General features: G+C 42.6%; 1 protein-coding gene across 6 annotated transcripts in view; it reads right to left on the bottom strand.

Moving 5' to 3' along the window:
• Positions 1-11595, bottom strand: part of POLG (DNA polymerase gamma, catalytic subunit) — a 31321-nt gene that overhangs the window by 1902 nt on the left and 17824 nt on the right. For 5 of the 6 annotated variants that reach the window (XM_063142671.1, XM_063142672.1, XM_063142674.1 and 2 more), the window contains 9 exons: positions 10620-10780; positions 9126-9179; positions 7197-7314; positions 6341-6476; positions 5038-5284; positions 3749-3871; positions 2472-2640; positions 1344-1552; positions 350-510 (listed from right to left, as the gene is read on the bottom strand). In XM_063142671.1, the coding sequence (XP_062998741.1) occupies positions 350-510; positions 1344-1552; positions 2472-2640; positions 3749-3871; positions 5038-5284; positions 6341-6476; positions 7197-7314; positions 9126-9179; positions 10620-10780 (1378 nt within the window). Of the gene's footprint in view, positions 1-349; positions 511-1343; positions 1553-2471; positions 2641-3748; positions 3872-5037; positions 5285-6340; positions 6477-7196; positions 7315-9125; positions 9180-10619; positions 10781-11595 lie in introns of those variants that run through there. The other variant, XM_063142675.1, reaches the window with a different exon arrangement.

Raw genomic sequence — 11595 nt, 5'->3', positions numbered from 1 at the left:
TAGCAACCTGTATCAGCTGAAGCCTTTACGGAAACATACCTAAGCGTTTTATATAGATAGATTCTAGATTAGAGCTAATGGAGTGAAAGTAAGCAATATCTTAAAGCCAGGTGTTCCAAAAAGGCCCATGTAGTTTGGGAATGTAACACAAGGCAGGAAAACTGGGGAAAATGATAATTGACTCTGAAGAAAGCCTAAATGGAACGCTTTGAAGAACATATTTATGAATCTTTGGCTGAAACCATACAATAAAGATGTATCCATTTCCTGCAGTGGAGTAGGATACCTTCTGGGAAAGGAAGGCTCCAGCTCATCTTAGATGAAAGAGCAGAGGTATTACAGTACTCACCTTGAGGGATGTTGTATCTTCTTTCCATCCCTGTTGGGTTTGATGGAGTGACACAATCCATAGTCACCTCTTTCCTTAAGCACCGATCAATGTCCACAGCACTGAAAAAGGCTACTGACTGAGGCAGATCTTGAAGACCCAGTTTGTAGGCAAACATGCACCTGAAATGCAGCAATGCAAGTAGTATGTTTTAGGATTTAAGACATTCTTCCCTTTTCCCTTAGGACAGGGGGCAGATCCTAGTTGTTGTTGTTATTATCATTATTATTATCATTATTATATTTATTTGTATCCCGCTTTTTGCCCAATGCTGGGCCTCAAGGCGGCCTTACAAAGTTTAAAATATACATGGGGGAGGGGAACAAAACCATAAACATTTAAAATACACAACAAAATTATAAAACATTAACATAGATGGAGGGCTGGATTATTCTCCAAAGGCCTGCTGGAACAAAAAAGTTTTAGCCTGCTTCCGAAAGCCCATCAAGGAGGGAGCCAGCCTAGCTTCCCCGGGAAGAGAGTTCCAGAGCACCGGAGCAGCCACCGAGAAGGCCCTCTCCCATGTTCCCACCATGCGTGCCTATGAAGAAGGTGGGACTGAAAGAAGGGCCTCTCCAGAAGATCTCAAAGCACGAGCAGGCTCATAAGGGAGAATACGTTCTTTCAAATAACCTGGACCCGAGCCATATAGAGCTTTATAGTCCTCACATGAGTTACAGGCCCAACTCTTCACATGCTTTTTACAACCTTTAAAAAACCCCAAACTTCCATCACTTACCTGCATGAAAAGAATCTTTTGAGGGAAGGGGTTTAGAAGCATATTTTACTGATCCACAGAAAGATACTTACTACAAGGATCTTGGGAGCCCCATAACCCCAACCTTTGACACCACAATTTGTTAAGTGCGAATTTTCAGGCTATCCCCGAATCCCGCCTGCTGAACATAGGCCCTAAACATTAACCTGCTCGAAAATGGACCGAGACGGTGCTTACCGTGTCAGCAGGTTGGTGATCTGCATGGCCAGAGCTGCCCGATAGCGGTCCTCGCTCTGAACCAGGTAGCGTACTTCATCATGGATGCTGATGCAAAAGCGTCCATCGATGCCGAATTCCTCAAAAAGCCACTTCATTGACACTAGCATTAGGTGCAGGTAATCCACGGCGGAGCTCTGAACCACCCAGTTTATTCTGCTGGTTACAAACTAGAAAGAAATAAGCAGAGAATTAAGATGAAGACTTTCTTATTGGCTATATAGATTCTAATAACCATATCAATTCACACAACAGCTCCAACCCTTTCTTGGCCCCTTGTCTCTGCTGACCTATATCTAAATTTACCATACTTTTTGGGTTGGGGGAGGGGAAGAGGGCAACCATGATATTTTAGGGCAATGGAAATTTGTACTGCTCGGGCATAATGAAAGCAGGAGGAGGCAGGGCGCTGCAAAACAGGAGCCACCATAAAGTCCACTACATCACCTAGTGATAACCATACAGTTCATCTGCCTTGCAACTATGTTCACAAAAAAGTTAGTAGCCAGGCAATTTTTTTATTATTCTGCTTCCTGTAAATACCTAAGCTGTTCGTTTTTGTTATTGATGTAAAACTTCCATCGTGTTGCCTACAGGTTATTTTTATTCCTCCCAGGCAGTAAAATTCAGCTATCCTTCCTGACCTTGAGACTGGAGGATAGGCTGCCAGGAAGACTTGAACGAGCATAACGCTTTGCACGTACAGAACATCAGACTCAGGTTTTCCCTGGTAATAGATGTGGAGAGGCGTTGGGAGGAGTACACTCCCCACCCCCAGTATGCACAGTGATATGTAAATTAATTATATCACCATGTGTCCTGTGGAGTGAAGCACATAATGAAAGAAGGCCTGGCACCAGGAGCTATAACTACATACTTTGCTTCGTACTGGTGGTTGAGGAAGAGTCCTATGAAGAATAAAAATGAACTATTTTGCTACTTATTACTGTCTATTGGCAAGAGACCTCAGTCTCTGTTTCTCCCACTTTATTCCTCATCTCCAGTGAGAACACTCACAATGCTAACTGAGCAATCACTACAACCACCAAAGCAAAGTTGAAATTCAGCACCAATGAGGTTCTCTCTCACCTCACCCTTGACAGCAGCCGGCTCCAACGCTCTGCTGATGTGGCAGCCCAGCACAGGGGTGCAAGGCGATTGTGACATGGCAATGCTTTCCAGTTTGTTGAACATTTCAGACTCTGTTCCGTTGGACCACACTCGTTGGCGCACCACGTCCCACTTCCTCTTTCGAGACCTGCAATGTGACGAACTTAAGAGCTGAACTAGATGTTCAGCAGCAGACCTGGGCATAGCAATGAGCTGCCTATGTTCAAAGACACGTTGGCTACTAAGCCCAGTCATAATTTGTGGAACCCTGGAGAAGAGTATGTAATCCTTCACCAGCCCTCGCCCTGTAATTCCCTGCCTCTTGTTTTTCTTTGCAACATGGCAAATATGTCTCTTCTCCATTCCAAACTAAATGCCTACCGTATCAATTTGTAGAAGTTTGGCAGCAACCCATGTTTGTAAAATCCCCAGCTGCAAAAACATAAACAACCCACAAAAAATTAATGGCTGGCTCCCTTTTGACTCTGGCTAAGTGTTGGGTATGGAATGAGAAAACGTCCATTTACCCCAGAACAAGCCAATAAACACAGAGACAGACTTAGTCTGAGAACTGCTTGGGTCTTAAGAGCAGCCATGATTGGAGCTGGAGAGTGGGGAAGATTCCTACCCAAGGAGACTTCAACCCTGCCTGAAGAAAGAAGAGAGAACCTTCTCCAACGAAGAGCATCTAGTTTTAGCTTTAAGAATTACTTTTATCTTCTTCGGGAGGAAGGTCTTGAAACAGGCTGTCCACAATGCACTTGGATCCTGCAAGGCTCTAGAATGCAGTGGAAGCCTAGGGCTTTGTAAAGCAAAACAGACTTTTCGGAACGCACTACTAGAAAAGGAGAATTAAACAACTGCAATGTAGACTCCATACCAACAGAGAAAGTATATAATATAGAGTGGTGTGAGCCACAGACTTCAGTTTCCTAAGTACTTTCGTTTACACATTTTTTAAAAGGTTTCTAGCCCTTACGGCTTGAGAATGTGTGGACAACGCCTACTCAATCTCAGAAGCCACAAAGATGGCTCAATAAGTTTCCCTGCGGTCATGGGGCCCACACAATCCTTTCCCCCTCCCAATGACAAGCAGGAGAAACATTAAGCAAAACGTGCACGTTCTTAACAGATATTTGTGAAACAGAGTTTCTGGCACAGAATTTAGGTTTGTTTGATTGATTTCAGTGCCAACAGCCCTGGTTTCAGCTCAAGCAAAGTCTTTTACCAGATCCCCTCCCCTATTTCCAACTTACCTTTTTGCTACTTCTCTGTGTATCCGCCGCACGTCTTGCAGGGACACAGAACCATCCTTTTCCCTTTCCACAGGGATGCCCAGCTCTTTCACCAGCCATTCTCCTTCCTCAGACAGGTAACAACTATAAGAGAATAAAGGGGTTCAGAGGGACTTAAAAGCTGCAATCAAGTCCAAGACCTAGCAGTGCCGTTGGCATGGCACCACCACCTGAGAAGACACATTCCCTAATGGCTTACTAGGGGGAATTGTTTGGACTAAAGACACACGGCGTGGGCGTGGCAAGGAAAGCCCCTCCCTACTCTTGTCACACAATATCCTCTTACACTCCCGCACTTCACCCCGCTAGGATATCCTCCTCCACTGTAGGAAAAAACTGTTCTATCAACACGTCCTCAATCACGTGTGTACGTAAACATGCATCTGTATGCATGTACTTGAGCAACATGGAAATATTAGGATCGTTTGCAGAGACATGTTGCATGCATGTTAGGCTGCACCCTAAATTAGACAAAATGTGAAACACCGATTGTGTTTAAGGGGAAAAATACATGATTTTATTTTTCCACGTGTATTTCTAGAAATAAAAAGACTGTTTCATACAACACCCCAAAGAACTGGACTGACAGACTATTGCCTCATAATTCCTAATAGTGATAACGGAGCAGGGAGGTCAATGGTTAGGTGGATACTGGAAGCCTCAGCACAATGGGGAAAACTTGAAGACACTTCAGTTTTAGATGGTGCATGTATATATTTTGCCAGGCACCACCTGAGAAGAGGCATTCTCTCCTGTCCTGAGAGTATTCCTCCAGTGAGGGAGGAAGCAGCAGCCAGGGACCTCTCCACCGTGCCTGGGTCCAGCTCCAGCTGAGAGCCCCCTCCCTCCTGCTGTCACCTGTAACTGCTGAACTTTACAACTAAGATTGTAGTGCCTGAATTTGCTTTCCTTTTCCCCCTCCTCCTCCTCCTCCCTCCCAATCCCCTTTCCTTTTGTGTCATGTCTTTTAGATTGTAAGCCTGTGGGCAAGGACTGTCAAGAAATACTTTTGTAAGCCGCCGTGAGAGCCTTTTTCGGCTGAATGGCGGCATAAAAATGCTTAAATAAATAAATATAGCCGGACCACTTCTTTTCAGATAGCTCCTGCCATCTGCAATTATTTTTTGTTCACAATGAATCAGGGGGACCCTTTTTAATTGTTCAAATTTTCTAAAGTTGATTACAGGTTGCAGCCTCAATTGCTACAGGAATGTCAAGATCCAACTGATTAGAAAGAGGCTGAGCCTTACCGCCGGATCCCTTTTGTGACGGCATACATCTGGCGGGCCTTTTCACTGGCCTGCTGCTCTGTAAGGCGATGGTTGAACTGCATGAGCAGGCGCTCTGCAAAGGGCTGCCCTGCCCCATAGATGCGCCCGTAATTAAAAACTTTGGCATGTTCTCGGCTGATCCCCACTGTGGAGGCCGTTTTGCTGTGCAGGTCTGTAGCGTTGCTCTTCTTCCCTTGAAGGGTCATCCAGCCAAAAGCTGTGCAGCCTGCAGTGGGAAAGGAAAGGGTTGATGGAAAAGGGTCCTCAGGGCTGAGTATACCTCTGCAATTCTGTTCAAGGGCAGAGTAAGAACAAAATATGGTACTGGGTGCAGAATTCAGCTGAGAACAGTTTTCCAGCCTTTACGGTTGCAAAGATATGCCTGAAAGAAGTGGCTTGTGAGATCTCAGAAGCCAGATGGGTGGCTGTATAAGGTTTCAAGTTGCCGGGTATTGGCACATCTGTGCCTTGCTTAGTCCCTTGTCTCTCCCCATGACAAAACAAATACGCCAGGCAAAATGACAGAAATCTTGCCAACGGTATTTCATTCTAGGGTGGATAAAATTCAATGATTTTTTAATTTTTTTTTTTTAAAAAATCGGATTTTTAAAATTTAAATCGGATTTTTTTTAATAAAATCCTTTTTGAGGAAAAATCTATCTATAGTTTTCTATTTAAGGTTATTCATCATGAAATAAGGATTAGTTTTTAATTATATACAGCATGAGGCTGTATATTCATGCAATGTTTACATTTTTTGGTAAATGAATTCCATTAATCCATTCACAATGTCATGGTCTTCCAGAGGTTTCTGTAAGATTATTGGGCAAATTTTTCTATCTAGAAGATATTATCACAGATGCTTGGTTTTACAGTTCTCAAAACTGTGAATTTGTGTCTGCAGAGATCACAATCCCATTGTTCCTTTGCAAATCTATGTACACAGAATCAACCCCTTACCTCTTAAGTGCTAAGTTTCAAAAAATTCAATGAGTAAAGTGCACTTTTTTGGGGGGGGGGGTCACATGATTAAATCGAGTCTTTCTGAGTAGTGATTTAAATTGTGATTTAAATCAAATCCATCCTGTTTCATGGCAAGTTTCACGTTCGGTTTATCAATGCTTACCTACCCCAAAACACACTTTTATACAAAAGAAAAAAGGAGAGCGAATTAATAGAGCTATGATAGTGAAACAGAACTTCCACGTTCACAGGCATGACACCTTTGTCTACCACATGCTGGGCACAAAGCAGGAGGGCAGTTAAGAGTGGATGCACTCACCATGCATGCCAGCAAAATGAGCTTCTCCCAAGACAGCTGCTATCCAAAGCTCCTGGGAATCCACGTCAGCTCCAACCAGATGGTAGCCAGGGGGGGCCTGGACCATGGCTTTCAGTTCACTCCCCACCCGGTCAGCCTGCAAGACACAGAGGAAGACACTCTATTCTCACTGTGTTCCTCAGTCAACCCCTGCGCCTACTAAGGAAGTCCCTTTCTATACCACCATCTTGCTACATTCCAAAGCCCTCTGGGTGGTTTACAACAATCAAAACATGAAATACAACATGATAAAACACAATATAAAAGTTTAAAACTACAGTATAAAACCAAAATAGAAAATAAAAAATGAAGTAAAACCTAGCAGCAGTGCAAAAGATTCAAAATACAGTAACGTATTTAAAAACAACGGAAGGCGTAAAATGCCTGGGAAAATAAGGTCTTATCTGGCACCAAAAAATCTGCAGCATAGGTGCCATGTGACCTCTCTCTTTCTAGAACCAGGATGCTATGATAGAAAAGGCCTTCTTCTTAGTAGCCGTCTTGGGTAACAGAAGTTATGTTTCATCTCTTGGTTACAGCAACGAGAGCCTGAGCTCGTAATTGGAAACCACCATCTACTTCTAATGAAGACACTGGACTTTGAAGAAATGAATAACCTGACTGATAAAGACAGAATGGATTCTCTATTCCTGTCATTTAGCTAAAAGGGGCTTTTTTATATATATAGACTGGTGTTCTCCTTATGGACAGGAAAAGCTAGATATATATCTCTTTTGTGACTTGTGTTTCAATCTTTTTTCTCTGTTAATAAGAATAAAAATCACCAGAAGAGACATAATAAGAATAAGAGACATACCCTAGCATTGCTGGCTGTTAGCCAGGTGGGCTCCACAGCGCGCCGAGTTATTGTCCCAGCAGTCACCACCTGCGGCAAGATGGCTCCATAGCTGTTCTCCTCCTCATAGTCTGGGTGCCTAGAAAAGCGTCAGTGTGAGCCCGTTTCAAAGCACTGCAGGAAGCCAGGCACAGGGATGCTAATAATGATGCAGCTACTTGATAGGGGCACCTGCAGCTAAACACATTATGCAAAGGCCAGAGATTCTAAGGGCCATTTGCTGGAATAGCTCAGCATCTGTTCATTTCATTTATTACATTTTTATACCGCCCCATAGCCGAAGCTCTCTGTGCGGTTTTACAAAAATTAAAAGCACATTATACAAAATACAACAAGAAAGGTGTTTACAGAAAGCCACAGGCAACATATATCTAAAAATAATTTGCTATACCACTTGGCCATTAGTCTTCTGGTAATCTACACATCTGAAACATGCTTAGAATCTAATAACCTGGTAGAGATTCCGAAGAGAACTCCGCTTTCACTAAAAAGAAAATAAGCAAGTTTCTAGGCCTCAGGATTCAGTTTTGAATTTTCATGCCAGCTTTCCACTCCATAAAAGGTTCTCAAGGATTTGAGAGACATTTTGAAAATCAACAGCAACTGGCCTTGGAAAATGTTCCAGTGTCAAGGGGTGGAATTTTTGGGCTCTCCAAGGTGGTTGTTTTCACCTTTTGAGCGTTGAGCTGCATTCCCCTACCCTGCGCCTTATATGCCCACCGTTTACCCAGATCTTTCCTTGTACCACCATGTTCCTTGCAAAAGGAGGGCAGGGACCCAGTTTTTGCAAACACTAAAATGGCTATTTTAAAGCAAAAGCATGCAAATTAATTGATTTTTATGGAATTTCACTTATTTGAATGGAAGCAGAATTGGTGCCTTTTTGGTGAGGCAACTGAATTTCCTCGGCAAGACTATCAAGAGCCCAGACCGCAAACTGAAGGGAAGCTGTATCCTATTTTCTCCTGCCCTCCTTCAAAGGTAAGGATTTCAAGACAGCTACTCGGATAGATGAAAAATGGACACATAAAACTGCCTAATTTAAAGTCACTGGCCCATCTAGCCCCGTAGTGTGTCCTTTGAATGATAGCTGCTCTCTCAGGCCTCAAGCAAGATTCTTTCCTTGCCCTGCTACGTCAAAGCTCAGCTACACATTACAGTTGCTGTAGGAGACCAGCCCCAACGCTTAAGAACCCTTCCTGTAGAAAATCCTCAGAGTATCAGGCAGGGAGCTGGTAGGGCATACAAATCATACACATACAGCAAAACAGGAGTTGTTGATTTTCCACAGGAGGAAGGGAAGGAGCAAGGGAAATAACCCCCAAAGAGACAGAGATATAAATAATAGAGGGAGAATGGCAGCCAAGTTCCTTCTTGACTTGCTGTGTGCACAGAATTTCTCTCTCGCCTCTGCTCCCACCTCCCAGCCTTCTCCACTTCTCATTGTGGGGAAATGGTCCTGCCGGATGAATGCTAATATGTAGCCAAGGCCTGAGGTCCAATAGGTGGAGATACCAGGAAGTGAACCTGTAATCTTGGGTGTGAGAAAAACACTAGCTCTGCCGCAGAGGTATGGCCTTTCCCCAGTGAGAAAAATGCAACAGAAATCAATGAAAGGGGTGCACCTGTGGGTGGGATCTTTGCCATTTGCCACCCCACCCCCCACCCCCCGAGTGTCCATCTGATCTTTCTGTCCCCTTCCGTTCGGCACGGAAGAGCTTGGAACTTAAGATTTTGTCACTAACTGCTAGGGACCAGAAGAGATTCGCCAACATATCCCTACTTGTAAAAGCAACTGCAAGTTGCTTTTGGAACCACATTTGGCAGTAAAGTAAGAAACACATTTAAAAACAAGCCAACATTGCCTTCAGAATGTCTCCCCATGTATACCTGGTTACAGATCGAGGCAGCTCCCCTTTCTTCAGCCACACCACTATCTGAGAACTGTCAGAACAAAAATGTGAAATGAGGGCGTTCAGGAACACGAACTTCGGAAAGCAACAAAACAGAAAATAAAGAATTGAGCTTATGCAAAAGTGCCTGGTGTACAACTAGTACTTAATAAGCGTTAATCACAATAAATTTTCTAGCACTTTACTTGTTAAACAACAAAATTAGAGCTATTCTTGTCACAGTAGCAGAGAAAGAATACTCAGGTGGTTATCTGGATCCAAAGCCATTGTAATGTAGTGACTAGTATTGGTCCTGGACCACAGAGACTTGGATTCAAATCCCTGCTTAGCCATGAAGTTTACTGAGTGATCTTGGGCCTATTTGATAGGATTATTAGGAACAAATAATCTACACCTTTGGGGCATTTGTTGTTATATAGTTATGTGTGTATGTGTATGCATGCATGTGAGTTGTGCATGAGTGTGGCTGTGACCTAGTTTGCAAGTAAGATGAACCCATAGTTTATTTAACTCATGGGCTGCTATGAAGTGTGTACCATCATATCAACCTGCGCTAACAACCCATGGTTTGTTGTTGGGTTGAAAACTCAGGGTTGCTTAAACCATGGGTTGTCACTACATGTGAATCCAGAAGCATGGGTTGTTCCATCACGTTACAGAGGTAGTGGGCAAAAATGGTAAGAAAACCTGAGCTGCTCTACATGCCAATAACACAGCACTACAAAGGCATTTGGGAAACAGAGAAGGAGCAGGTTAATAATAATAATAATAATAATAATAATAATAATAATAATTTATTACCCACCTCTCCCTCTGGATCGAGGTGGGGAACAACATTAAATACAATATAATACATAAAATACATGAAGAAGAAGGGTGACAAATAACCCAGGCACTGGGAAAAATAAAACATGGTTTGTTCCGATTGTCTGTCAGATAAATCCTGGATAGGGCAAAAACCACAGGTTAAATAAACCACGGGTTAGCGTTATGTGCTCAGTGAATATTTAAAGTTTGTATAATTGTTATCAATCCCAGATGAATGCTATGAATATTGACAGTCTCCTAAATGAAATTGTCAACGGTCCATTTGCACAAGTCCAAAAAGGAGAGAGAGCTCTTTCTATTTGGGGGCATTGGAAAAATTCATCTGGGATTGTCAGCGTTCACATATAAATCTCAACATTCATCAGACTTTGGGTACTTGTTCCAGCTGTTCCTAGTTTAATCATACTTCTCCCTTCTACTCCTTACATTCAGTATTCTGTAAACATTTAAATAAGGGAATAAAGTATGAATCTGTTTAAATAAGTACATTTGGCTAGGGTTTAAATATAGAATTTGAATTATCTCTGTGCAAAGTGGGGGAGGGGGAGGGACTAAAGAGTACAGACAACTGTGCACAGCAATCAGAAGAGGGCACCTTGCAACTATGCAGATCTGTGAATGAATTTGCGGGGGCCCAGCTCACCTGATTCGTTTATGGGCATTTCTCCAGAAGGAGATCTTCTTGTTGATTTCAAGAGCTTGCGTCCCATCTCTGGCCCCTATGCCAGCTTGCAGGGTGCCATCCTCCATCTTGGGCAAAAAGTCTTTGGCGAATGGGCTTCCAACATTGTTGTCATTTCCATCCTTTTAACAGCAGAAGAGGGAAAAGTTTGTTTTGGCTCAAGGTATCAGCTATAAAACAGGTTAGCCAGCACAACATAAAACCCTCTGCCTTACTACATATGAAATTCCCTTACACAATTCAATCTAAACCAATATTGTCTAACTGGTGTAAGATTATTTCTTCATTTGAAATTTTACTAAATATTTGTAAGATTGGGGTTATAAATCAATCCAAAGGGAGAGGCGGGTAAGGAATAAATAAATTTATTATTATTATTATTATTATTATTATTATTAAAGTTTGTTGGCATAGCATAGAGAAAGAAGCTTGGGGGGCATAGAATGGGTTTAGATGGGTGTACAAGTGATGGGGTAACGTTTTAATATTAAATGGGCAAGTAGGCATACACACATAGAACACTATATCAAGGCTTAGATGCTTTAGTTTAGATTAGGCCTAACGAAAAGTGATTGGGAAATATGATTTCATATTGCTCAAAGACGTTACTCATGAGGGCTTGCGACTTGGTATTGCTCAAAATACATTAGTCTTAAGAACTTGTGACATGTACTAACAGTAACTAGGTGAAGGGTCCAGGGTGACGGACAGGTGAGGTTGTACCTATTTATTGTTTTATACGGTATGTTTTTATCTGTACACCGCCCTGAGATCTTACTGCTATAGGGCAGGATATAAAAATTTTAAATAAATAAATAAGTAACCCAGACAGGTTAACCACAAGAACAGGGAACTTGAGCTTTTGTTGTCATAAACAACTAACTGAGAAAGGGGAGGAAGTTTTCAGGAGAAGATGGTCTAAATTATGAGGTGGTCC

This window comes from Elgaria multicarinata, chromosome 16 (genome assembly GCF_023053635.1).
Source record: "Elgaria multicarinata webbii isolate HBS135686 ecotype San Diego chromosome 16, rElgMul1.1.pri, whole genome shotgun sequence".
In the NCBI taxonomy this organism is placed as follows: Eukaryota; Metazoa; Chordata; class Lepidosauria; order Squamata; family Anguidae; genus Elgaria; species Elgaria multicarinata.
This window is presented reverse-complemented; position numbering and strand designations above follow the sequence as displayed.